The following is a 19,609-nucleotide window of genomic DNA, read 5'->3' as shown; positions in this document are numbered from 1 at the left end:
GCATGCAGATCTCAACCCAGATGTTTTAAATGTGGAGAAAACCACGCAGCTGACCAATGTCCTTCTTCCTCCTCACCTAAATGTTTTAACTGCTCAGGCTCACATACAGCTGTCAACACATCTTGCCCAGAACAATCTCGCCAAAAAAATATTAAAATTTCTATGGCCTCTCAGAACTTGTCTTTTCTACAGGCTTCTAAACTATTCCCGCCTGTTAAAAAATCATTTGCTGAGGCTTTATCCAGCAACTCCTCATCCAACCCTCTTCCCTCCACTACAACAACTTCTTCTCGTTCAACTAAATTCACATACAAAAACGCTATCTCTAAACTGGCTCCTGGATACGATCAGCAACAACACAACTCACTGCTCTTAAATCCCAATGGTTCACCTCTTTCAAATGCCACAAATGGGTGTGCAAATAATTATAATGCGTCCTCAATGAACTCTCTTAAACTTTCTGAAAAACTCTCCCAAGACAATTCTACATTTATCCAAACTCTTATTATGCTTCTAATTGACCTTATTTCTTCTCAAACTAATCTACCGTCCAACGCTGCTACTATTATTTCCACATTAAAATCATTTATTCAAAATGACTCTTCAGGATGTCAGAATACTTCAGTGGAATAGCCGAAGTGCTATTTCTAACAAATCTGATCTCCTTAACCTATTAAATTCCAACTTTATTTCTTTGGCTGCTATCTCGGAGACTTGGTTTACTCCATCCACCCACTTTAATGTGGGAGGGTATTCCTGTCTCCGCGACGATCGCCCGGAAGGTTCGGGCGGCGGTGCTGCCCTTTTTATTAAAAAATCCATATCATTTTCCCCAATAAATAATATCAAACCCCCCAATGCTGACTTCTAAATGGTTGCAGCTAAAATAAAGGACACATCCTTTATTTCAGTCTATCTTCCCCCAACAGCCCACTTCAATAAACAAACTTGGTTGCAAATTGTAAGTCAACTAAGCCCTCCTTTCTTTATATTAGGCGATTTTAATGCCCATTCCCCCGTCTGGGGTTCTGCTTTCTCCGACCAGTGTGATGGATTTCCTAGATCAGTCCAACCTTTTCCTTTTGAATGACGGATCTCCTACTAGGATCTCACGCCCCAGCACAAACCCCAGTACAGTGGATCTCTCGATATGTTCTACTAGTCTGGCTTCTCTCTCCTCGTGGGTGGTGTCCCCCGACCCTTGCTCCAGTGATCATTTCCCGATCATCATTACTTATCAAACTTCTTTCCAATCGGACAAGTCTCATATTTCGACAAAGATTAAAACGAAACACACCAAATGGGATGAATTTAACTCTCATATGGACAAGTTCCTACTAAATTCACCTGCCACCGATATATTTTCCGTCAAAGATGATTATAATAACTTCAAATCAATGCTCATAACTGCAATAAATAAATCAAATCCTCCCCCTAAAACTAAATCTCTCAAAAAACTCCCTCCAACTCCCTGGTGGGATGAGGAATGTTCCAAAGTAGTAAGAATTCGGAAAGCTAAATCTCTTTCCTATCGTTACAATATGACTATGGAGAACTATCTTATATACAAAAACGCTGAATCCAATGCCAAAAGGGTATTGAGGTCAAAAAAAAGATCCGGTGGTACAACTTCTGCAGTTCAGTATCTCCGAACACTCCAATTTCGGAAGTTTGGTCTATGATCCGAAGATTTCGATCCTCTTTCAGTTCACCATCTCCTCGAGCGTCTCATTCTAAATGGATAGATGAATTCTTGGACAAAATTGCCCCCCCTTCTGTTCCTAACTTAGATTAAATAACGCCCATCTATAATACTCCCATGTCTAATCATTGGCTAGACTCTCCATTCACCTTAATTGAGCTAAAAAATTGTTTATCAACAGTCAAGGACTCATCTCCAGGCAGAGATGGTATACCTTACAGCATAATCAAAAATAGTAATGATAATGTTGTAAACCACTTCTTAAGCATCTTAAATAAAACCTTCCAGACTTGTATAATGCCTGATGACTGGAGTTCTCAAATAATCATCCCTATTTTAAAAACAAACAAATCTCCAAATTTTTGATCCAACTACAGGCCAATCGCTCTTTCATCCACCCTCAGTAAACTTTATGAAAAATTAATTAAAAACCGATTAGAATTTTTTGTCGAGAGTAAACAGCTTCTCTCTCCATCTCAATTTGGATTTAGGAAAAAAAAATCCACTCAGGATAACCTTGCCATCATCAGCACTGATATTAATTTACCAATTTCTAAACAGGAAGTTTGTCTTGCCGTCTTTATAGATATAGAAGGCGCCTCAGGGCCGCCGAGAGGGCACGTTAGCCAAGTCCGAAACTTGGGGCCCGGGCCTAAGGGGGGCCCGGGACGGGGCCCGGATATTTTACTAAAAAATGCCAATGACACTAGGAACGGACATGGGCCGGGCGCCTAGGCCCGCAGTCCCGCACGCTCCGTAGGCCCTGAATTGAACACTTAAAAACTATTCAACCAGGAAACTTTTCAGAACATTTAAATCCACTGCAGTTACTAAATACTCTTTCAAACCAAAAACTGTCAAATCTCTTCCCTAATGTAGTAATTGCCATTCGAATTTTCTGTACTCTGCCTGTAACAGTTGTGGAAGCAGAAAGATCTTTTAGTTTGTTGTCTAGAGTGAAAAACTTTTTGCGTTCCACAATGGGTCAAGAACGTTTAACAAGTTTGGGAATGTTATCTTTAGAAAATGGTCAGGCCAGAAACTTGGATTTTGATGATGTTATAACTAGCTTTGCAAACAAGAAAAGTAGAAAAGCAAAATTTTAGATGACAATTTTTATTTGCCTATGTTATTTTTTTATAGTTTGTGGAGTTTTTACTATAATTTTAAAAATATTCCAATTTAGTATTCCATTACTAACGTATCTGTGTTGTTATAATATATTTTTTTTATTTGAATTTTATTTTAGTAATTTGTACATTTAAGGTTACCGATTTCTAATTAATTATAATATTCATATTGCAGTTAATTAATTATAATATTTCAAATTCACTATATTTTTTCTTGTTTTATGAAGCTCCTACAATACATCTTGAACTTTTCAATTGGTGAGGACTTTAGAGTTTCTGGTAGTGTGTTATATAACTTAATTCCTTTGTACGTACAGCAAACTGTTTTGGGTATTCGTTTTGTCCTTTTTGTTTAATCTTATTTCCTTGCTAGTCCTTGTGTAATGTCTGTGAATGTCCTTAATGTATACAATTTTATTTGAGAAGTATTTTGGTAACATGTTGTTTAATATTTTTTGAATAAATATCAACGTGTTCAAGATCAGTATTTGTTTCACGGTTAACCAATTTAGTTCCTTTAACATTTTAATTATTTTTAAAAATCTATTTCTTTGGAGTTTTATTCTCATTACTCTGTTTTGGAGAATTTGAAACTTTTTCTGTTCTCTTTCTGATCAGTAGTTGAAGTGTGGAGCAATAATAGGCCACTTGCATCATATTTTTTAATTTTTTTTTTCCGGTTAAGGAAAATATTCTAAGACATTCTGTATTATTATTTTTTTAATCGTATTTTTGAAACCCTGGGGATTTTTTGAAAATTTCATAATTTTATAGGTGATAAAAAACAATGATTACATAGCCGAAAATCATTTAAAAAAAAAAGAACGATTTCCACACGAATGACACAGCAGAATAACGAGGCATACCAAAAATATTACATCTCATAAATATTTTTTTCCTTGATCCATCTTATTGATCATAAATCATTATAATGTACAACGTCTATATTAATAAATCCAATGTAATATACTTGTACTTTTAAATTGTAATAATAATAAGAATATTATAAAATTTGATTTTGATAAAATCAGCACCATAACCATTATACCCATTATACCTCTAAAACAAGTACCATAAATGAACAACTCACACAAGTACCGACATCTAAATTGTACGGGGTTCTCTTTACATCTGTCAAAAATTCAAACCAAATGAAAAGTTCGCAGAGAACAAACAATAAATCTAGTGAACGAATTCAAAAATTCGCCTGAAATCAAAGTGATGCCATATAAAAAAATTAAATCAGTGTGGAATTTTACAAAATTAATAGGAACATTTTCAGTAGACGGGACATTTTCATGTAGTGACGACACGAGCCCAAATAATGGATTTATTTATTTAAAAATAAAAATAAATGTACATTTCTACAAAATTTTACTAACATTTTCGTAATCTTAGTAAAAAGATCTATCCACGCGATTTTTTCCAAGTCGTTATGAAATCCATGCAAGTGGCCTATTGAATTGTAAATGGTGATGGCGATTTTTCTGGAAATTTTAGGCTGGATTCTTCCCAAAAAAGATATCTTTTTGCCAATTTTTTTTTGGGTATATTCGGCATGTCTATTGAAGTTTAGTTTGGAATCTAATATAACTCCTAAGTATTTGATTTCAGTAACATTTTCAATAATTTCACCATCAATTTTAATTTTGCTTTCACTGAATGTCTTCTTATTTCCAATCACCATACATTTTGTTTTTAATTTAAGCTTATTTATTTTTAGCCATCTTGATACATCATCTAGTTCATTATTTAAAATATTTATTAGTTCTTTATAGTTATCTCCAATTAAGTATATAAGTGTATCATCGGTGTACGGGACGGCACTGTAGTCGCCGGCCGCACAGACGATATAGCGGGAGTGGCCGGCTGGCCGCTTCGACGCCTTGGAAGGGAAGGTCGGGAAAAAGTAGGGAGAATATTAAAAAAAAATGGAAAAAATGGGGAAAAATATGGGGAAAATGAAAAATGGGGAAAAATGTGGTAAAAAATGGGGAAAAATTACGAAAGGGAAAAATGGGGAAAATGTGGGGGGAAATGGGGAAAAATATAGGGAAAAGGGAGAAATGGGGAAAATGTGGGAGAAAGGTATAAGGCAGGGGGGAGGAAGGTAGGGGGGAACCTGCGCCCTGACTAGGGACGCTTCGACTATTGTAAAAGTTTCTTCTTGATGAACACCAGGGAGCCGGAAGAAAGAAGAAGGCCAGGTTGAAGTGAAGGTCCAGGGCAGAAGAGGCTTGAAGATGGCAGTCAGGGCAGTCCAGGAGAGGTGTTGGTCGTTCGATGGTTGCTGGCTCTCTGCCGAATTGCACAAGTTGTCCGCCTTTTAAAGGACCAACGGGCCTAGCTCTCCCTTTGTTAGCGACAAATTCCGAGAATTATTCTTGGGTTCCCGGAATTTGTCACAGGAGAGAGCGCCGTTGTTGCGTAACTTGGAAGGGGACGATTTTGACTAGGTCCCTGACTGTTCTTCAACCCACTTTGCCCGGCTCATTTTTATTCAGATACATTTTGTGAGTTTGCACATATTACAGAGAGAAAATATATTTTACAAGGCAGCTTTGCACAATATTTAATTTGTGCAAATTTACATATTAAAGAGAGAAAATAGCTTTGCACAATATTCAATTTTGTGCAAACGGCAAGTTTTGTAAAGGAAACTGCGTTTGCACAATTTCAAATTTCATGCAAATTTAAATATTAAAGGGAGTTGGTATCTAAAAGGGAAGATTTGCACAATATTCAATTTTGTGCAAACGGCAAGTTTTGTAAAGGAAACTGCGTTTGCACAATTTAAAATTTCATGCAAATCTTCCATGTTTTGTACAAATTTATTATGATAGGTATTTTAATTTATAAGAGGGTGTTGGGGGGTCAAGCCTTTGTTTTTTGTCTATAATGATGACTGCTTGACCCCGTGGTTTTATTTATTAATCAACAGATAAGATTACAGATTTTATAGAGAGAATTTTGTTGCATAAATTCGAATATGCGCAGAGGTGAGTTTGTAAAGGAACTGCCTCTGCGTAAATTCAGATTTATGCAAATTAATCTAAGTCGGTGGAGGTACGTCCGGTACAATTCTCCCCCCGGTGCAGTCACGGCTGCGCCTAGCGGTCCGGACGTGCAGGTCGGCGGCGTCCTCGACGTCCGGTTCCCCTTGGCCGCTGGGGGTTGGGGCTCCCATGCGGCATCCGTGGTCCGGGTGCTGTAGAGGGCGGCGCTGGTGCTGGTGCCGGTGCGGGCGCTGGTGTTGGTGCGGGGAGGATGAGGGCGAGTTTTACAGCAGGGCGGGTGTACGTCCCTGTGGCTGTTTGGACCCGGGCTGTCCTCACTTGGCCGTCGGCAGCTGGGATGGCCTCAACGATACGTCCGCGCGGCCAGCTGTTGCGTGGCAGCGCGGGGTCTAAGATGACCACCAAGTCACCAGCTTTGAGGGGGTCAGTCGGGTGGTGCCACTTCTGTCGGGCGCCCAGGGTGGGGAGGTACTCACGGAGCCACCGCCTCCAGAACATATCGGCGAGCTGTTGGCTGATACGCCACTGGCGACGGAGACATACCTCCTCCTCCTTGCTGTCGTAGAGTGACAGATGTGGGCGGTTCCCGGCAGACCCCATGAGGAAATGATTCGGGGTGAGGGGCTCTTCGTCCCGCGGGTCGACAGAGACATGAGTTAGTGGCCGATTGTTGACCACAAACTCAGCCTCTGCCAATGCTGTGCGCAGGGTTTCCTCCCTTGGCGCCCTCTCCTTTAAGGTGGCGCTCAGGGCTCGTTTTACCGAGCGCACCAACCTTTCCCAGGCTCCCCCCATGTGGGGACTTAGGGGGGTGATGAAGCGCCACTCGATGCCCTTGGTAGCCATGGCGTCCGTCATCCTGTCATCTTGCTGCAGGGCTGCCGTGGCATCTCGAATTTCCGCGTCCGCACCACGGAAGTTTGTCCCGTTGTCTGAGTACAACACCTTGGGCTGACCTCTTCGGGCGGTCATCCGTTGTAGGGCCATAATGGCCGAGTCAGCAGACAGCGAGACCGCTAGCTCCAGATGGATGGCGCGGGTGGAGAGGCAGGTAAATAGGGCTCCATAGCGCTTCTCCCGATGTCTGCCGACGGTGACCTCCATTGGCCCGAAGTAGTCCAGTCCGCAGTGTGTAAAGGGGCGGACGTGGTGAGCCAGGCGGGTCGGCGGGAGAACCCCCATCAGTGGAGGAGAGGGCTTGCTCCGTCGTAAGCGGCAGGTGGGGCATTCATGGCTGATTTTCCTGCTGATGGTACGGAGGCGCAGGATGAAAAAGCTGCACCGGATCTCGGCCACAGTTTTCTCCGTGCTTGGATGGTCCGCCTTTTCATGGTAGTGGCGGATCAGCAGTCGGGCGTATGGATCGGAGCCATCCAAGATCACGGGGGTCTTCGCCACGCTCGTGCTTCCAGTGAGCTCCCTCAGCCGTGAGCCCATCCGCAAAACGTCATCAGGTCCGAGGAAGGGGGCCAAACTGACGAGACGACTGGCGGCAGGTAGCGCCTGGCTGCGACGGATGGTGTGCAGGTCAGTGGAGAAGGCGTCTTCTTGGGACCTTCTCACCCATCTGCGCTCAGCCTCCGTCAGCTCGTCTGCTCGTAAGGAGCCTTCAGGGGGTCGGCTTGGGCCCGTCCGACAGCGCCTGATGAAGCGTAGCACCCACGCTGTAGCCCGGATCAGCCGGTGCCATGACGAGAACCTCTCGACCAGAGGTAGGGCCTCTCCGGCTGTGGTGATGTGCCCGACGTAGTGTCGGGGCCGGGTCTCGAGGGTCTGGTCGTCTGGCTTTGTGAGGGTGCGCTCCTTTGGCCAGTCGCTCTCCGGTGTGGTGAGGAAGGCGGGGCCGTTGAACCATCTTCCTTGGAGTGACAGGTCGGGCAGCTCCAAGTCCCGTGTGCCGATGTCGGCCGGGTTCTGCTTGGTGGGAACCCACCTCCAATTGGCTATGGAGGTGAGTTCATCTATTTCGCCCAACCTGTTGGACACGAACGCAGAGTACGTGCGCGGATCGGTGCGTAACCAGCACAGCACTGTGGTCGAGTCCGTCCAGAAGATGGTTGAAGCTATCCTCGCTTGGCTCTCCAACCGGATGGTTCTGGCCAATCTGGCCGCCATGAGTGCGGACTGCAGCTCAAGGCGGGGTATGGATAGCGGCTTGAGAGGTGCCACCTTACATTTGCTGGCGATGAAGGTGGCTTTTAGGGTGCCCTGCACTTCCTCCACGAAGTAGGCGACGGCACAGCAAGCTTGCTCCGAGGCGTCGCAGAAGAGGTGCAGGGTCACGCTGCTTGACCTCTGTCGGAGCGACCGTCGTGGGATGGAGACGCTGCTTTCCTGGAGCAGGCTCATCCAGTCCCTCCAGCGTTCAGCGTGCTCCGAGGTGATGTGGTCGTCCCATCCAACGCTCGAACGCCACACGGCTTGCAGTAGGATCTTCGACCGTATGGTGAGGCAGGAGACGAAGCCCACCGGGTCGAAGATCTTCATCACGATGGAGAGGAGCTGCCGCTTTGTAGGCCGTGTGGCTTCCTCTAGACTGGCCGCTTCCAGGAAAGTGTAGATGAAGCGGTCGGTAGATGGGTCCCACACCAGTCCCAGGACCCTCTCGGTCTCGCTGCTCCCGCTGCTGATAGCTACCGTGGAGGTGGCGCGGTCTTCAGGGGGCACATCGGCGATGGCGTCCAGGCTGTTTGAGGCCCAGTTCGTAAGGTGGAACCCTCCCTTTGCAAGGAGGGCCCTTACGTCTCGGACTAGGGCAGCAGCTTCGTCAGGGTTGTCCACTGCGTCCAGGTAATCGTCCATGTAAAACCGTGAACGAATGGCTGCTGCGGCGGCCGGGTACTGGTGCTCGTACTGACCGGCCACCCTGTTCCGCACGTACTGGGCACTGCTGGGTGAGCAGGTAGCCCCAAACATCATGGACGCCAGCTGGTAGGTGTCCGGCTGTTGCCGGTCTGGCGACCTCCATAGGTAAAGTTGGGACGACTGGTCCTCTTTCCTGATTTGGATCCTCAGGAACATCTCCTGGATGTCGGCGGCGATGGCTATACCGCCTTCCCGGAATCGGAGGATGTTCCCCAGGAGAGAGGACAGCAGGTCAGGGCCAGTGAGCAGTTGGTCGTTAAGTGACGTCCCTCGGCATCGGCTGGCGGCGTCGAACACAACCCTTATTTTCCCTGGCTTGTTCGGGTTGGTGACGGCGAAGTGGGGAAGGTACCACTTCCGTGGGGCAGGGAGCGACGCCTCATTGGGGGAGAGGCGTCTGGCGTAGCCTTTGGCGACAAGCTGCGTCATTTTGTCGCTGTACGCCGCTGCCAGGGTTGCGTCCGCTGCGAGCTTCTTCTCGAGGGACTGGAGCCGCTTCAGCGCACACTGCCGGTTGTCGGGTAGTGTGGCGTCAGGGTGTCTCCACAGGAGGCCAGTTTCCCACCGCCCAGAAGGTAGGGGGCGGGTGGTTTCTGCCATTAATGCCATGGCCTTTGTGTCCATGGCATTGACTCTCGCCGCAGACGTGACGCCGAGGGAGTCGACGGCAAAGTTGGATGTTACCAACTCCCTCAGGCGGGCATCTGCAGCGGTCTCCGACTGGAGGGCCAGTGTGGTAGCTGGCCCGTCATTGCTGAGGCTCGAGCCTCCGTGGGCGATCCACCCCAAAGCGGTCCGTGACACTATTCGAGTAGTGCTATTCTCACGGACCTCTCTTGACACGATAAGGTGGGCATTATCCTGCCCGATCAAGAGTTTTGGGGTGACGCGTCTTCCAGGAACGCGCTGCTCCGGCAGGCTCAGGTCAGCTACTGTGTGGGCGGTGATGGTGAAGGTGGATTCCAATCCAGCGCCCCGGATCGTCAGTTTCACGCGTTGGGAGCGGGCGTCGGAGGTACACATCCCCTTCGCCCCGTGCAGCCGCAGACTGTGGACTGGGCCGCGTGCGCCGATCTGCGTTGCGGTGTCAGCGTCGATGAGGGTGATGGTGGATCCCTCATCCAGAAGAGCGAACGTTGACACTTCCCCGTCCGTGGGGCCCCGCAACACAACCGGCACTATTTTTAACAGCACGCGGCTGTCCACTGTCTGGCGTCAAAGGTTCACCTCCGCGACCGTCTCCCGGTGGAGCAGCCGATGATGCGGGTAGCGACACTCACCCACACCACACCACACTGTCTCCTTGCAGTCCCTGGAGTGGTGCGCCTCCAAGCACTTGCGGCACAGATTGTTAGTGCGGACTGTCTCCCACCGGAGGGAGAGCGGTTTTGCAATAAACTCGCGGCACTCCCGAGTTCTGTGTGGCTCACCGCACTGAGCGCACGCACTTTTCACTTTGTTTTTGTTTATTGTTCTCACTACGGGTGGTGGTGGGCGGTTGGCCTTCCCCTCTGGCGGTGTGGCCACAGCGTTGGCCAGCACGTGCTCCCGGCGCCCTTTGCCGGATCTCAAGGGATCCACCATCCCGCTGACCGGGATCACGCCGGCGACGCCCCTCAGAAATGCTGCCAACTGGAGGATGGTGGACTGGGTTGTTTGCCCCAGCATCCGCAGCTCCAGCAGCCAGGCCATCCTCAATGTGCATGGCATCTTGGCAGTGATGTCGGCCAGCAGGGCGGGGTTGGTGAGGTAGCCTCCCGTCCTCAAGTCCCGCAGGGAAGCCACCAGGTTCTGGATTGTCCCGGAGAAGTCAGCAATCTCCTCCAAGGTGGCTTCGGCAGACAGGAAGGGCAGCTTCCTCACCTTGTCCAGCATAAGGTTCGCTATCGAACCCGATCCGCCGTACCGCTCCTCCAGGGTCGAAATGATTTCGGGCACGCGGTCCGGGTTCAGTAGGAGCGAGTATACGTTTTCCCTCGCCTTCCCCTTAAGCGCACGCTGCAATCGTATGAGATTCTCGCTCAGCGTGAGCTTGCAGGTCGAGGTGGATTGCTCGTACTGCGCAATCCAGGCCGGCCATTCGAGGGGGTCGCCCGAGAATATGGGGAGGTCCTTGGCGGTGGACTGCCGGGCAATGAGGGCGGTCATCCGAAGGTCCTCCTCTACTGAGGGACGCGGGCTGTCCTGGGCGCGCGTGGAGCGGATGGCGTCAGCCAGCAGGGTGCTCAGCTGTGCCAGGAACGGGTCGGCGCCTTGTCGGACCCACTCGCTGGTGTGATGGGCAGTCTCATCGGCTGTCGGCTGCGGGGGAAACAGCGGCGAGAAGCTCTGAGATGAGGCGCCAGGGTAACCGGCAGGAGGTGCGCCCGGGTGCTCGCCAGGGTAGGCACCAGGATGCGCTGCAGCGGGCGCAGCAGGGGGCCCGCCCCCAGGGTAGGCGCCAGGATGCGCAGCAGCGGGCGCAGCAGGGGGCCCGCCAGGGTGCACGGCAGGGTAGGCGGCGGGATGAGCACCAGGGGGCGCGCCAGGGTGCTCGCCAGGGCAGGCACCAGGATGTGCAGCAGCGGGCGCAGCAGGGGGTCCGCCAGGGCGCTCAGCAGGGTAGGCAGCGGGATGCGCACCAGGGGGCGCGCCGGGGTGCTCGCCAGGGCAGGCGCCAGGATGCGCAGCAGCGGGCGCAGCAGGGGGCCCGCCAGGGTAGGCGGCAGGGTGCGCACCAGGGGCCGCACCAGGGTAGGCGGCAGGGTGCGCACCAGGGGCTGCGCCAGGGTGCTCGCCAGGGCAGGCGCCAGGATGCGCAGCAGCGGGCGCAGCAGGGGGCCCGCCAGGGTAGGCGGCAGGGTGCGCACCAGGGGGCGCACCAGGGTAGGCGGCAGGATGCGCACCAGGGGCCGCACCAGGGTAGGCGGCAGGGTGCGCACCAGGGGCCGCACCAGGGTAGGCGGCAGGGTGCGCACCAGGGGCCGCACCAGGGTAGGCGGCAGGATGTGCACCAGGGGCCGCACCAGGGTAGGCGGCAGGGTGCGCACCAGGGGCCGCACCAGGGTAGGCGGCAGGGTGCGCACCAGGGGCCGCACCAGGGTAGGCGGCAGGGTGCGCACCAGGGTAGGCGGCAGGATGCGTACCAGGGGCCGCACCAGGGTAGGCGGCAGGGTGCGCACCAGGGGCCGCACCAGGGTAGGCGGCAGGATGCGTACCAGGGGCCGCACCAGGGTAGGCGGCAGGGTGCGCACCAGGGGCCGCACCAGGGTAGGCGGCAGGATGCGCACCAGGGGCCGCACCAGGGTAGGCGCCCAGGTGGGTGCCAGGGGGGTCCGCCCCTGGCAGGTACTGCGTCGCGGTGGGGAGGGCTGCGAGCAGCAGAGCGAGCTGCCTGCTCATTGTCCGGTTCGCCTTCCGGAGCTGCCTGACCGTGTCCTCTGTTGTGATTGAATCCTCCTCTGCATCGGAGGACGGTGCGCTGTCAGGTGTGATGTTTGGATACTCACATAAAATAAACGAGACAAACATACTCCAAAAATTTTTTTGTTTAGAATATGAGAAGATTTATGGACAGACAGGCCTGGAGTAAACAGATTCCCACGGGAAAGGAGAGACCGGAGCGACAGTCGAGTTTGGAACTTGGGTGGATTGACAGCCCCGAGAAAGGGATACAAATCAGAAGTGTTGTTTGAAATTGCAGTTAATTATTGAATTCAAATGGTATTAGAGAATATTGCGGAATATTGAATTAAAGTGAAAGATTATTGATCCGGTGTTTGTGTGAAGTGAAAGTGATTCGACTCAGTGGGAAAACAATTAATAATAATGACAATAATAATAATTGGATAATTTGTAGAGCGCCGTTTTGTAAAAACCCACCTCAGGGGCGCCAGGTGTTGTGCAATCGCGATTGTGTTATAAAGTTGTGTTGATTTGAACGTGATTTCGTATACAGTTCGAACTAGATTGCTTGTCTTAAAAACATGAAAATAATAAAAATATTGATTGCGTTTTAAAATAGAGTGAATGTACTTAAAGGCAGGAAGTGTTTAATCGGGCTAAGTTATTGATTTGGCGAGATGGCATTCTATCCACGGAGACCGAAAACCAGAGAATCAAATAGATTATTAACTGTGGGTTCGAATCCTAACAGATTAGGGAGGTACAAGTTTATTTACAGGAATATTTAATCACCCTTTTATAAGCGTAGGGAGGAGGTCGAAAATTAAAGTGATTTAGCTATATAGTGTAACCAGGTAAGTTTCACACGAGGATTTGGAGGTGACTAACAGGGTGAGTTTTTTTATATTATTTATTAAATTTCAGAGGACCCTTTTAATAATAATAGGATACGACCGAGGTACAGGAATCGAGTTTGCAACGCCTGCAACCCAAATAATCTTCCCATAGAAAGGGATACGCTAGACGCATTGTCAATCAGCTGTGAGCGAGAGACGAGTCAACGACCTTTTCATATATAGGCCGAGAGGCGCGGAGTACAGTCAGTCAAAGGGGAAGTTTTGCTAGCGTATGCCGTCCCAAATTGAAAGCGTTCGGATGCAACCAGACGGAACAAAATGAAAACTTTTCTTCTGTTATTTGACTTTTCTAATTTAATACTTTTCATCTATTGTTTGACTTTCTAAGTTACGAATTGGGATGCACGAAAACAAATCTAAAGACGAAAGAGGGAGATGGTAATCTCCGAAATAAAACTACCAACCGAACAACTTTTCTCAACAGGTATCTTTCGAGAGGTAGGCAGCCTCTTTAAATTAAATGCAAAACATCAAACCAATTATCCGTTTATACCTTACCTGAGAGGATAGGTATTCAGTAGAAGTTACCCATACCTAATACACGAGGATGCTAGTAACCTCATAAAATAAATACTGGAACCAAATATTAAAATACAGACAGTCCTCATCCTAAATTTGGCATATCGAGTAGACCTTACATATATCTCACATGATAATTGGCTGAATGGGTAGGCACACAACCTATCGTTAATAAGCAGGCAGAATGTCGACAAGATCGTCGTGTGTTATATGTGTATTGACCTAGAAAGGGATGTAAATCCCCGACGGCGTGGGAGTTACAACGTTTTCTGGAGGTGGCACGTAACTTAGGACCTTGCGTGTCACATTTTCGCGACTAGATTCGTGATAAAGGGATGTTATGGTTTTCCCCTTCTACACTCAGTAAAGTAGTTTATCCTGGAGGTGTTTGAGATTGGGGCAATTCTGAAATTGGTGAAGAGACCTGGTTTTCTTTATTCTGGCGTGAAGGTTGCCGATTTGGAACAAGGGGAGACCCGGCCGGTTGTGATATCCAGACACGCAGATATCGATTGCCTTGTTCGAATTATCATCCATCAGTTTTGTTTGGTAAGCGGAGGAGCCAGTCTTAACTTGAAAAAAATTCATTTCCTTTCCTCTCCTTCCCCTCCCAAAATATATACATGGATGGCGCCGACAACTAACACCATGAATTTATCGTATGTATATCACATATATAAAATCTAACACTTTATTATATTCACATTACCCTACGATAGGTAGAATCGAGTAGCTAGGGGGGGGTGAGCAGGCGACTTAGAAGATAAGGTTTATAAAATGGTTTTGAAAAACAGCGGTAATGGATTCAACTCACTCTATCTCAAAAGAACCAAGGGATACCACACAAAACATAAATAACTAGGTTTCTAAACCGAGAAACAAAAACCCAACACAACGTTCGGTGAAGCCTTTTTATACTGAACCGTCACGTGAAATGAGTACGTTCAAGGTCGTACGTCACGTAGACAAACTAGGATGTACACACTTGAAGGGGTGTGTAATAAAGAAAAGACGGCAGGGAGGACCTTCCTACCCCGGATATATATATAACCAAAGCCTTATGGAAAAGTTACCTACGGGACTTAAGGAAAATGTATCGTAGAAAGAAGAGAAGGAAAAGTTTGAAGTAGAAAGGGCAGATCATTACATCTGGTGCCGTGACCAGGAGAGATAGATATACAAGCTGGTTTGAATTCATTACTGTTGTTGAAAAAAAAAAATGGATTTCATAAACCTTATTAATTCACATTAACAGCAAAATAAATGGTACCTATCGTCAAAAATGATAACAGAGACATCGTACTTCAAAGTCAAAATAGAATAAACAGACAGACCCGGAAAACATTGAATTCATTGTGACGACAAAAAACATCTAAAATGTTCATAAACAACGAAGCCAAAGGATAAACAAACATCGAAATCGGATTAATTATAACACAAGAATAAGATAGCTGGGACAAATCTAAAATAAACATTGCATCGGATATCGTGAAGTATATGGCATATTTTATACCGTTGATATTAGAATAACTGTAAACAATTATTGTTTATTCCAGATCTAAAAGGCAGAGAATGTTTAAGTCATAAATAACACAGACGGACAAAAAACCATCGGATCACAGCCGAGGACACAAAATAAATCAACATGAAAATAAATAACACTCGAACATAATACAAATAACGCATTGAGATGAAAAAAACACAAAGTTAAGTCAAGTACTGTTATGTAATAAACAAAACTCGGAGTTTAAAATTCTAAAATAAACAAGTGTGACATGACATATTGAATTTCTACCCATAGCGACACGAAACACTTGAAAAAGCTGAGGGCGGAAAAAAAACTCACCAGTAGAACAAGCCGATAATCACGGAAACCAAAAAATAAACAGATGGTAGGTTGCGAAGAAAAAACCGAAGAACAGGGGCGCTCAACATTTTGGAAGAATTAAAATAAAATTTAAAATAAAAATAAAAAATAAATACAGAGGTATTCGAGAAACGTAAATTACCTATAGTTATTTCTAATCCCATCGACTAACACGAGGAAGCGAGATTACCCGCTGGGCTTAGAACTAAAGGGAGGCTGTGATGTTTGGATACTCACATAAAATAAACGAGACAAACATACTCCAAAAATTTTTTTGTTTAGAATATGAGAAGATTTATGGACAGACAGGCCTGGAGTAAACAGATTCCCACGGGAAAGGAGAGACCGGAGCGACAGTCGAGTTTGGAACTTGGGTGGATTGACAGCCCCGAGAAAGGGATACAAATCAGAAGTGTTGTTTGAAATTGCAGTTAATTATTGAATTCAAATGGTATTAGAGAATATTGCGGAATATTGAATTAAAGTGAAAGATTATTGATCCGGTGTTTGTGTGAAGTGAAAGTGATTCGACTCAGTGGGAAAACAATTAATAATAATGACAATAATAATAATTGGATAATTTGTAGAGCGCCGTTTTGTAAAAACCCACCTCAGGGGCGCCAGGTGTTGTGCAATCGCGATTGTGTTATAAAGTTGTGTTGATTTGAACGTGATTTCGTATACAGTTCGAACTAGATTGCTTGTCTTAAAAACATGAAAATAATAAAAATATTGATTGCGTTTTAAAATAGAGTGAATGTACTTAAAGGCAGGAAGTGTTTAATCGGGCTAAGTTATTGATTTGGCGAGATGGCATTCTATCCACGGAGACCGAAAACCAGAGAATCAAATAGATTATTAACTGTGGGTTCGAATCCTAACAGATTAGGGAGGTACAAGTTTATTTACAGGAATATTTAATCACCCTTTTATAAGCGTAGGGAGGAGGTCGAAAATTAAAGTGATTTAGCTATATAGTGTAACCAGGTAAGTTTCACACGAGGATTTGGAGGTGACTAACAGGGTGAGTTTTTTTATATTATTTATTAAATTTCAGAGGACCCTTTTAATAATAATAGGATACGACCGAGGTACAGGAATCGAGTTTGCAACGCCTGCAACCCAAATAATCTTCCCATAGAAAGGGATACGCTAGACGCATTGTCAATCAGCTGTGAGCGAGAGACGAGTCAACGACCTTTTCATATATAGGCCGAGAGGCGCGGAGTACAGTCAGTCAAAGGGGAAGTTTTGCTAGCGTATGCCGTCCCAAATTGAAAGCGTTCGGATGCAACCAGACGGAACAAAATGAAAACTTTTCTTCTGTTATTTGACTTTTCTAATTTAATACTTTTCATCTATTGTTTGACTTTCTAAGTTACGAATTGGGATGCACGAAAACAAATCTAAAGACGAAAGAGGGAGATGGTAATCTCCGAAATAAAACTACCAACCGAACAACTTTTCTCAACAGGTATCTTTCGAGAGGTAGGCAGCCTCTTTAAATTAAATGCAAAACATCAAACCAATTATCCGTTTATACCTTACCTGAGAGGATAGGTATTCAGTAGAAGTTACCCATACCTAATACACGAGGATGCTAGTAACCTCATAAAATAAATACTGGAACCAAATATTAAAATACAGACAGTCCTCATCCTAAATTTGGCATATCGAGTAGACCTTACATATATCTCACATGATAATTGGCTGAATGGGTAGGCACACAACCTATCGTTAATAAGCAGGCAGAATGTCGACAAGATCGTCGTGTGTTATATGTGTATTGACCTAGAAAGGGATGTAAATCCCCGACGGCGTGGGAGTTACAACGTTTTCTGGAGGTGGCACGTAACTTAGGACCTTGCGTGTCACATTTTCGCGACTAGATTCGTGATAAAGGGATGTTATGGTTTTCCCCTTCTACACTCAGTAAAGTAGTTTATCCTGGAGGTGTTTGAGATTGGGGCAATTCTGAAATTGGTGAAGAGACCTGGTTTTCTTTATTCTGGCGTGAAGGTTGCCGATTTGGAACAAGGGGAGACCCGGCCGGTTGTGATATCCAGACACGCAGATATCGATTGCCTTGTTCGAATTATCATCCATCAGTTTTGTTTGGTAAGCGGAGGAGCCAGTCTTAACTTGAAAAAAATTCATTTCCTTTCCTCTCCTTCCCCTCCCAAAATATATACATGGATGGCGCCGACAACTAACACCATGAATTTATCGTATGTATATCACATATATAAAATCTAACACTTTATTATATTCACATTACCCTACGATAGGTAGAATCGAGTAGCTAGGGGGGGGTGAGCAGGCGACTTAGAAGATAAGGTTTATAAAATGGTTTTGAAAAACAGCGGTAATGGATTCAACTCACTCTATCTCAAAAGAACCAAGGGATACCACACAAAACATAAATAACTAGGTTTCTAAACCGAGAAACAAAAACCCAACACAACGTTCGGTGAAGCCTTTTTATACTGAACCGTCACGTGAAATGAGTACGTTCAAGGTCGTACGTCACGTAGACAAACTAGGATGTACACACTTGAAGGGGTGTGTAATAAAGAAAAGACGGCAGGGAGGACCTTCCTACCCCGGATATATATATAACCAAAGCCTTATGGAAAAGTTACCTACGGGACTTAAGGAAAATGTATCGTAGAAAGAAGAGAAGGAAAAGTTTGAAGTAGAAAGGGCAGATCATTACACAGGGCCGGCAAAGTGAGTGTCAGCAGGGCTGGCAGCGCGTGGGGCGGCAGGTCCGGCAGGGTCAGGGCCGGCAGGGCCGGCAGGGTGAGGGCCGGCAGGGTGAGGGCCGGCAGGGTGAGGGCCGGCAGGGTGAGGGCCGGCAGGGTGAGGGCCGGCAGGGTGAGGGCCGGCAGGGCCGGCGGGGTGAGGGCCTGTCACCAGCTCCACGTCGGGTTGTGAATCTGGGGTGGAGGCTGAAGCCTCGCGGCCACTCCGCAGGGACGGCATCTTGGGACGTCACTGGAAGGCGTGAAGGAGTGAAGGCGTGAAGAGGCGATCGCGGCTCGAAGGACCATGTACGGGACGGCACTGTAGTCGCCGGCCGCACAGACGATATAGCGGGAGTGGCCGGCTGGCCGCTTCGACGCCTTGGAAGGGAAGGTCGGGAAAAAGTAGGGAGAATATTAAAAAAAAATGGAAAAAATGGGGAAAAATATGGGGAAAATGAAAAATGGGGAAAAATGTGGTAAAAAAGGGGAAAAATTACGAAAGGGAAAAATGGGGAAAATGTGGGGGAAAATGGGGAAAAATATAGGGAAAAGGGAGAAATGGGGAAAATGTGGGAGAAAGGTATAAGGCAGGGGGGAGGAAGGTAGGGGGGAACCTGCGCCCTGACTAGGGACGCTTCGACTATTGTAAAAGTTTCTTCTTGATGAACACCAGGGAGCCGGAAGAAAGAAGAAGGCCAGGTTGAAGTGAAGGTCCAGGGCAGAAGAGGCTTGAAGATGGCAGTCAGGGCAGTCCAGGAGAGGTGTTGGTCGTTCGATGGTTGCTGGCTCTCTGCCGAATTGCACAAGTTGTCCGCCTTTTAAAGGACCAACGGGCCTAGCTCTCCCTTTGTTAGCGACAAATTCCGAGAATTATTCTTGGGTTCCCGGAATTTGTCACAGGAGAGAGCGCCGTTGTTGCGTAACTTGGAAGGGGACGATTTTGACTAGGTCCCTGACTGTTCTTCAACCCACTTTGCCCGGCTCATTTTTATTCAGATACATTTTGTGAGTTTGCACATATTACAGAGAGAAAATATATTTTACAAGGCAGCTTTGCACAATATTTAATTTGTGCAAATTTACATATTAAAGAGAGAAAATAGCTTTGCACAATATTCAATTTTGTGCAAACGGCAAGTTTTGTAAAGGAAACTGCGTTTGCACAATTTCAAATTTCATGCAAATTTAAATATTAAAGGGAGTTGGTATCTAAAAGGGAAGATTTGCACAATATTCAATTTTGTGCAAACGGCAAGTTTTGTAAAGGAAACTGCGTTTGCACAATTTAAAATTTCATGCAAATCTTCCATGTTTTGTACAAATTTATTATGATAGGTATTTTAATTTATAAGAGGGTGTTGGGGGGTCAAGCCTTTGTTTTTTGTCTATAATGATGACTGCTTGACCCCGTGGTTTTATTTATTAATCAACAGATAAGATTACAGATTTTATAGAGAGAAT

The 19,609-nt window shown here is 46.7% G+C and overlaps 1 protein-coding gene across 1 annotated transcript; it reads right to left on the bottom strand.

Moving 5' to 3' along the window:
• Positions 1 to 5,942: 5,942 nt before the first annotated feature.
• LOC149408853 (uncharacterized) lies at positions 5,943 to 18,386 on the bottom strand. The gene is made up of 4 exons (XM_089650370.1): positions 18,118 to 18,386; positions 11,066 to 11,306; positions 9,995 to 11,015; positions 5,943 to 9,892 (listed from the first exon to the last, which is right to left on the bottom strand). Exons 1-4 carry the CDS (start codon positions 18,384 to 18,386, stop codon positions 5,943 to 5,945), a joined length of 5,481 nt encoding a protein of 1,826 aa, XP_089506496.1.
• Between the last annotated feature and the right edge of the window lie 1,223 nt (positions 18,387 to 19,609).

The sequence above is a fragment of the Hesperophylax consimilis genome, unplaced genomic scaffold (genome assembly GCF_061612785.1).
Source record: "Hesperophylax consimilis isolate HC1 unplaced genomic scaffold, BYU_Hcon_1.0 scaffold_49, whole genome shotgun sequence".
In the NCBI taxonomy this organism is placed as follows: Eukaryota; Metazoa; Arthropoda; class Insecta; order Trichoptera; family Limnephilidae; genus Hesperophylax; species Hesperophylax consimilis.
This window is presented reverse-complemented; position numbering and strand designations above follow the sequence as displayed.

Bases quoted from the DNA above. Each gene is read 5' to 3' on its own strand.
- LOC149408853 (XM_089650370.1), bottom strand. From the start codon at position 18,386: ATGCCGTCCCTGCGGAGTGGCCGCGAGGCTTCAGCCTCCACCCCAGAT. The intron at 11,307-18,117 runs GTAATGATCTGC...TACCCTGCTGAG, and splicing joins ACTCACTTTGCCGGCCCTGT to CGCCCTGGCGGACCCCCTGC. The intron at 11,016-11,065 runs GTTACCCTGGCG...TTTCCCCCGCAG, and splicing joins CCCGGGCGCACCTCCTGCCG to CCGACAGCCGATGAGACTGC.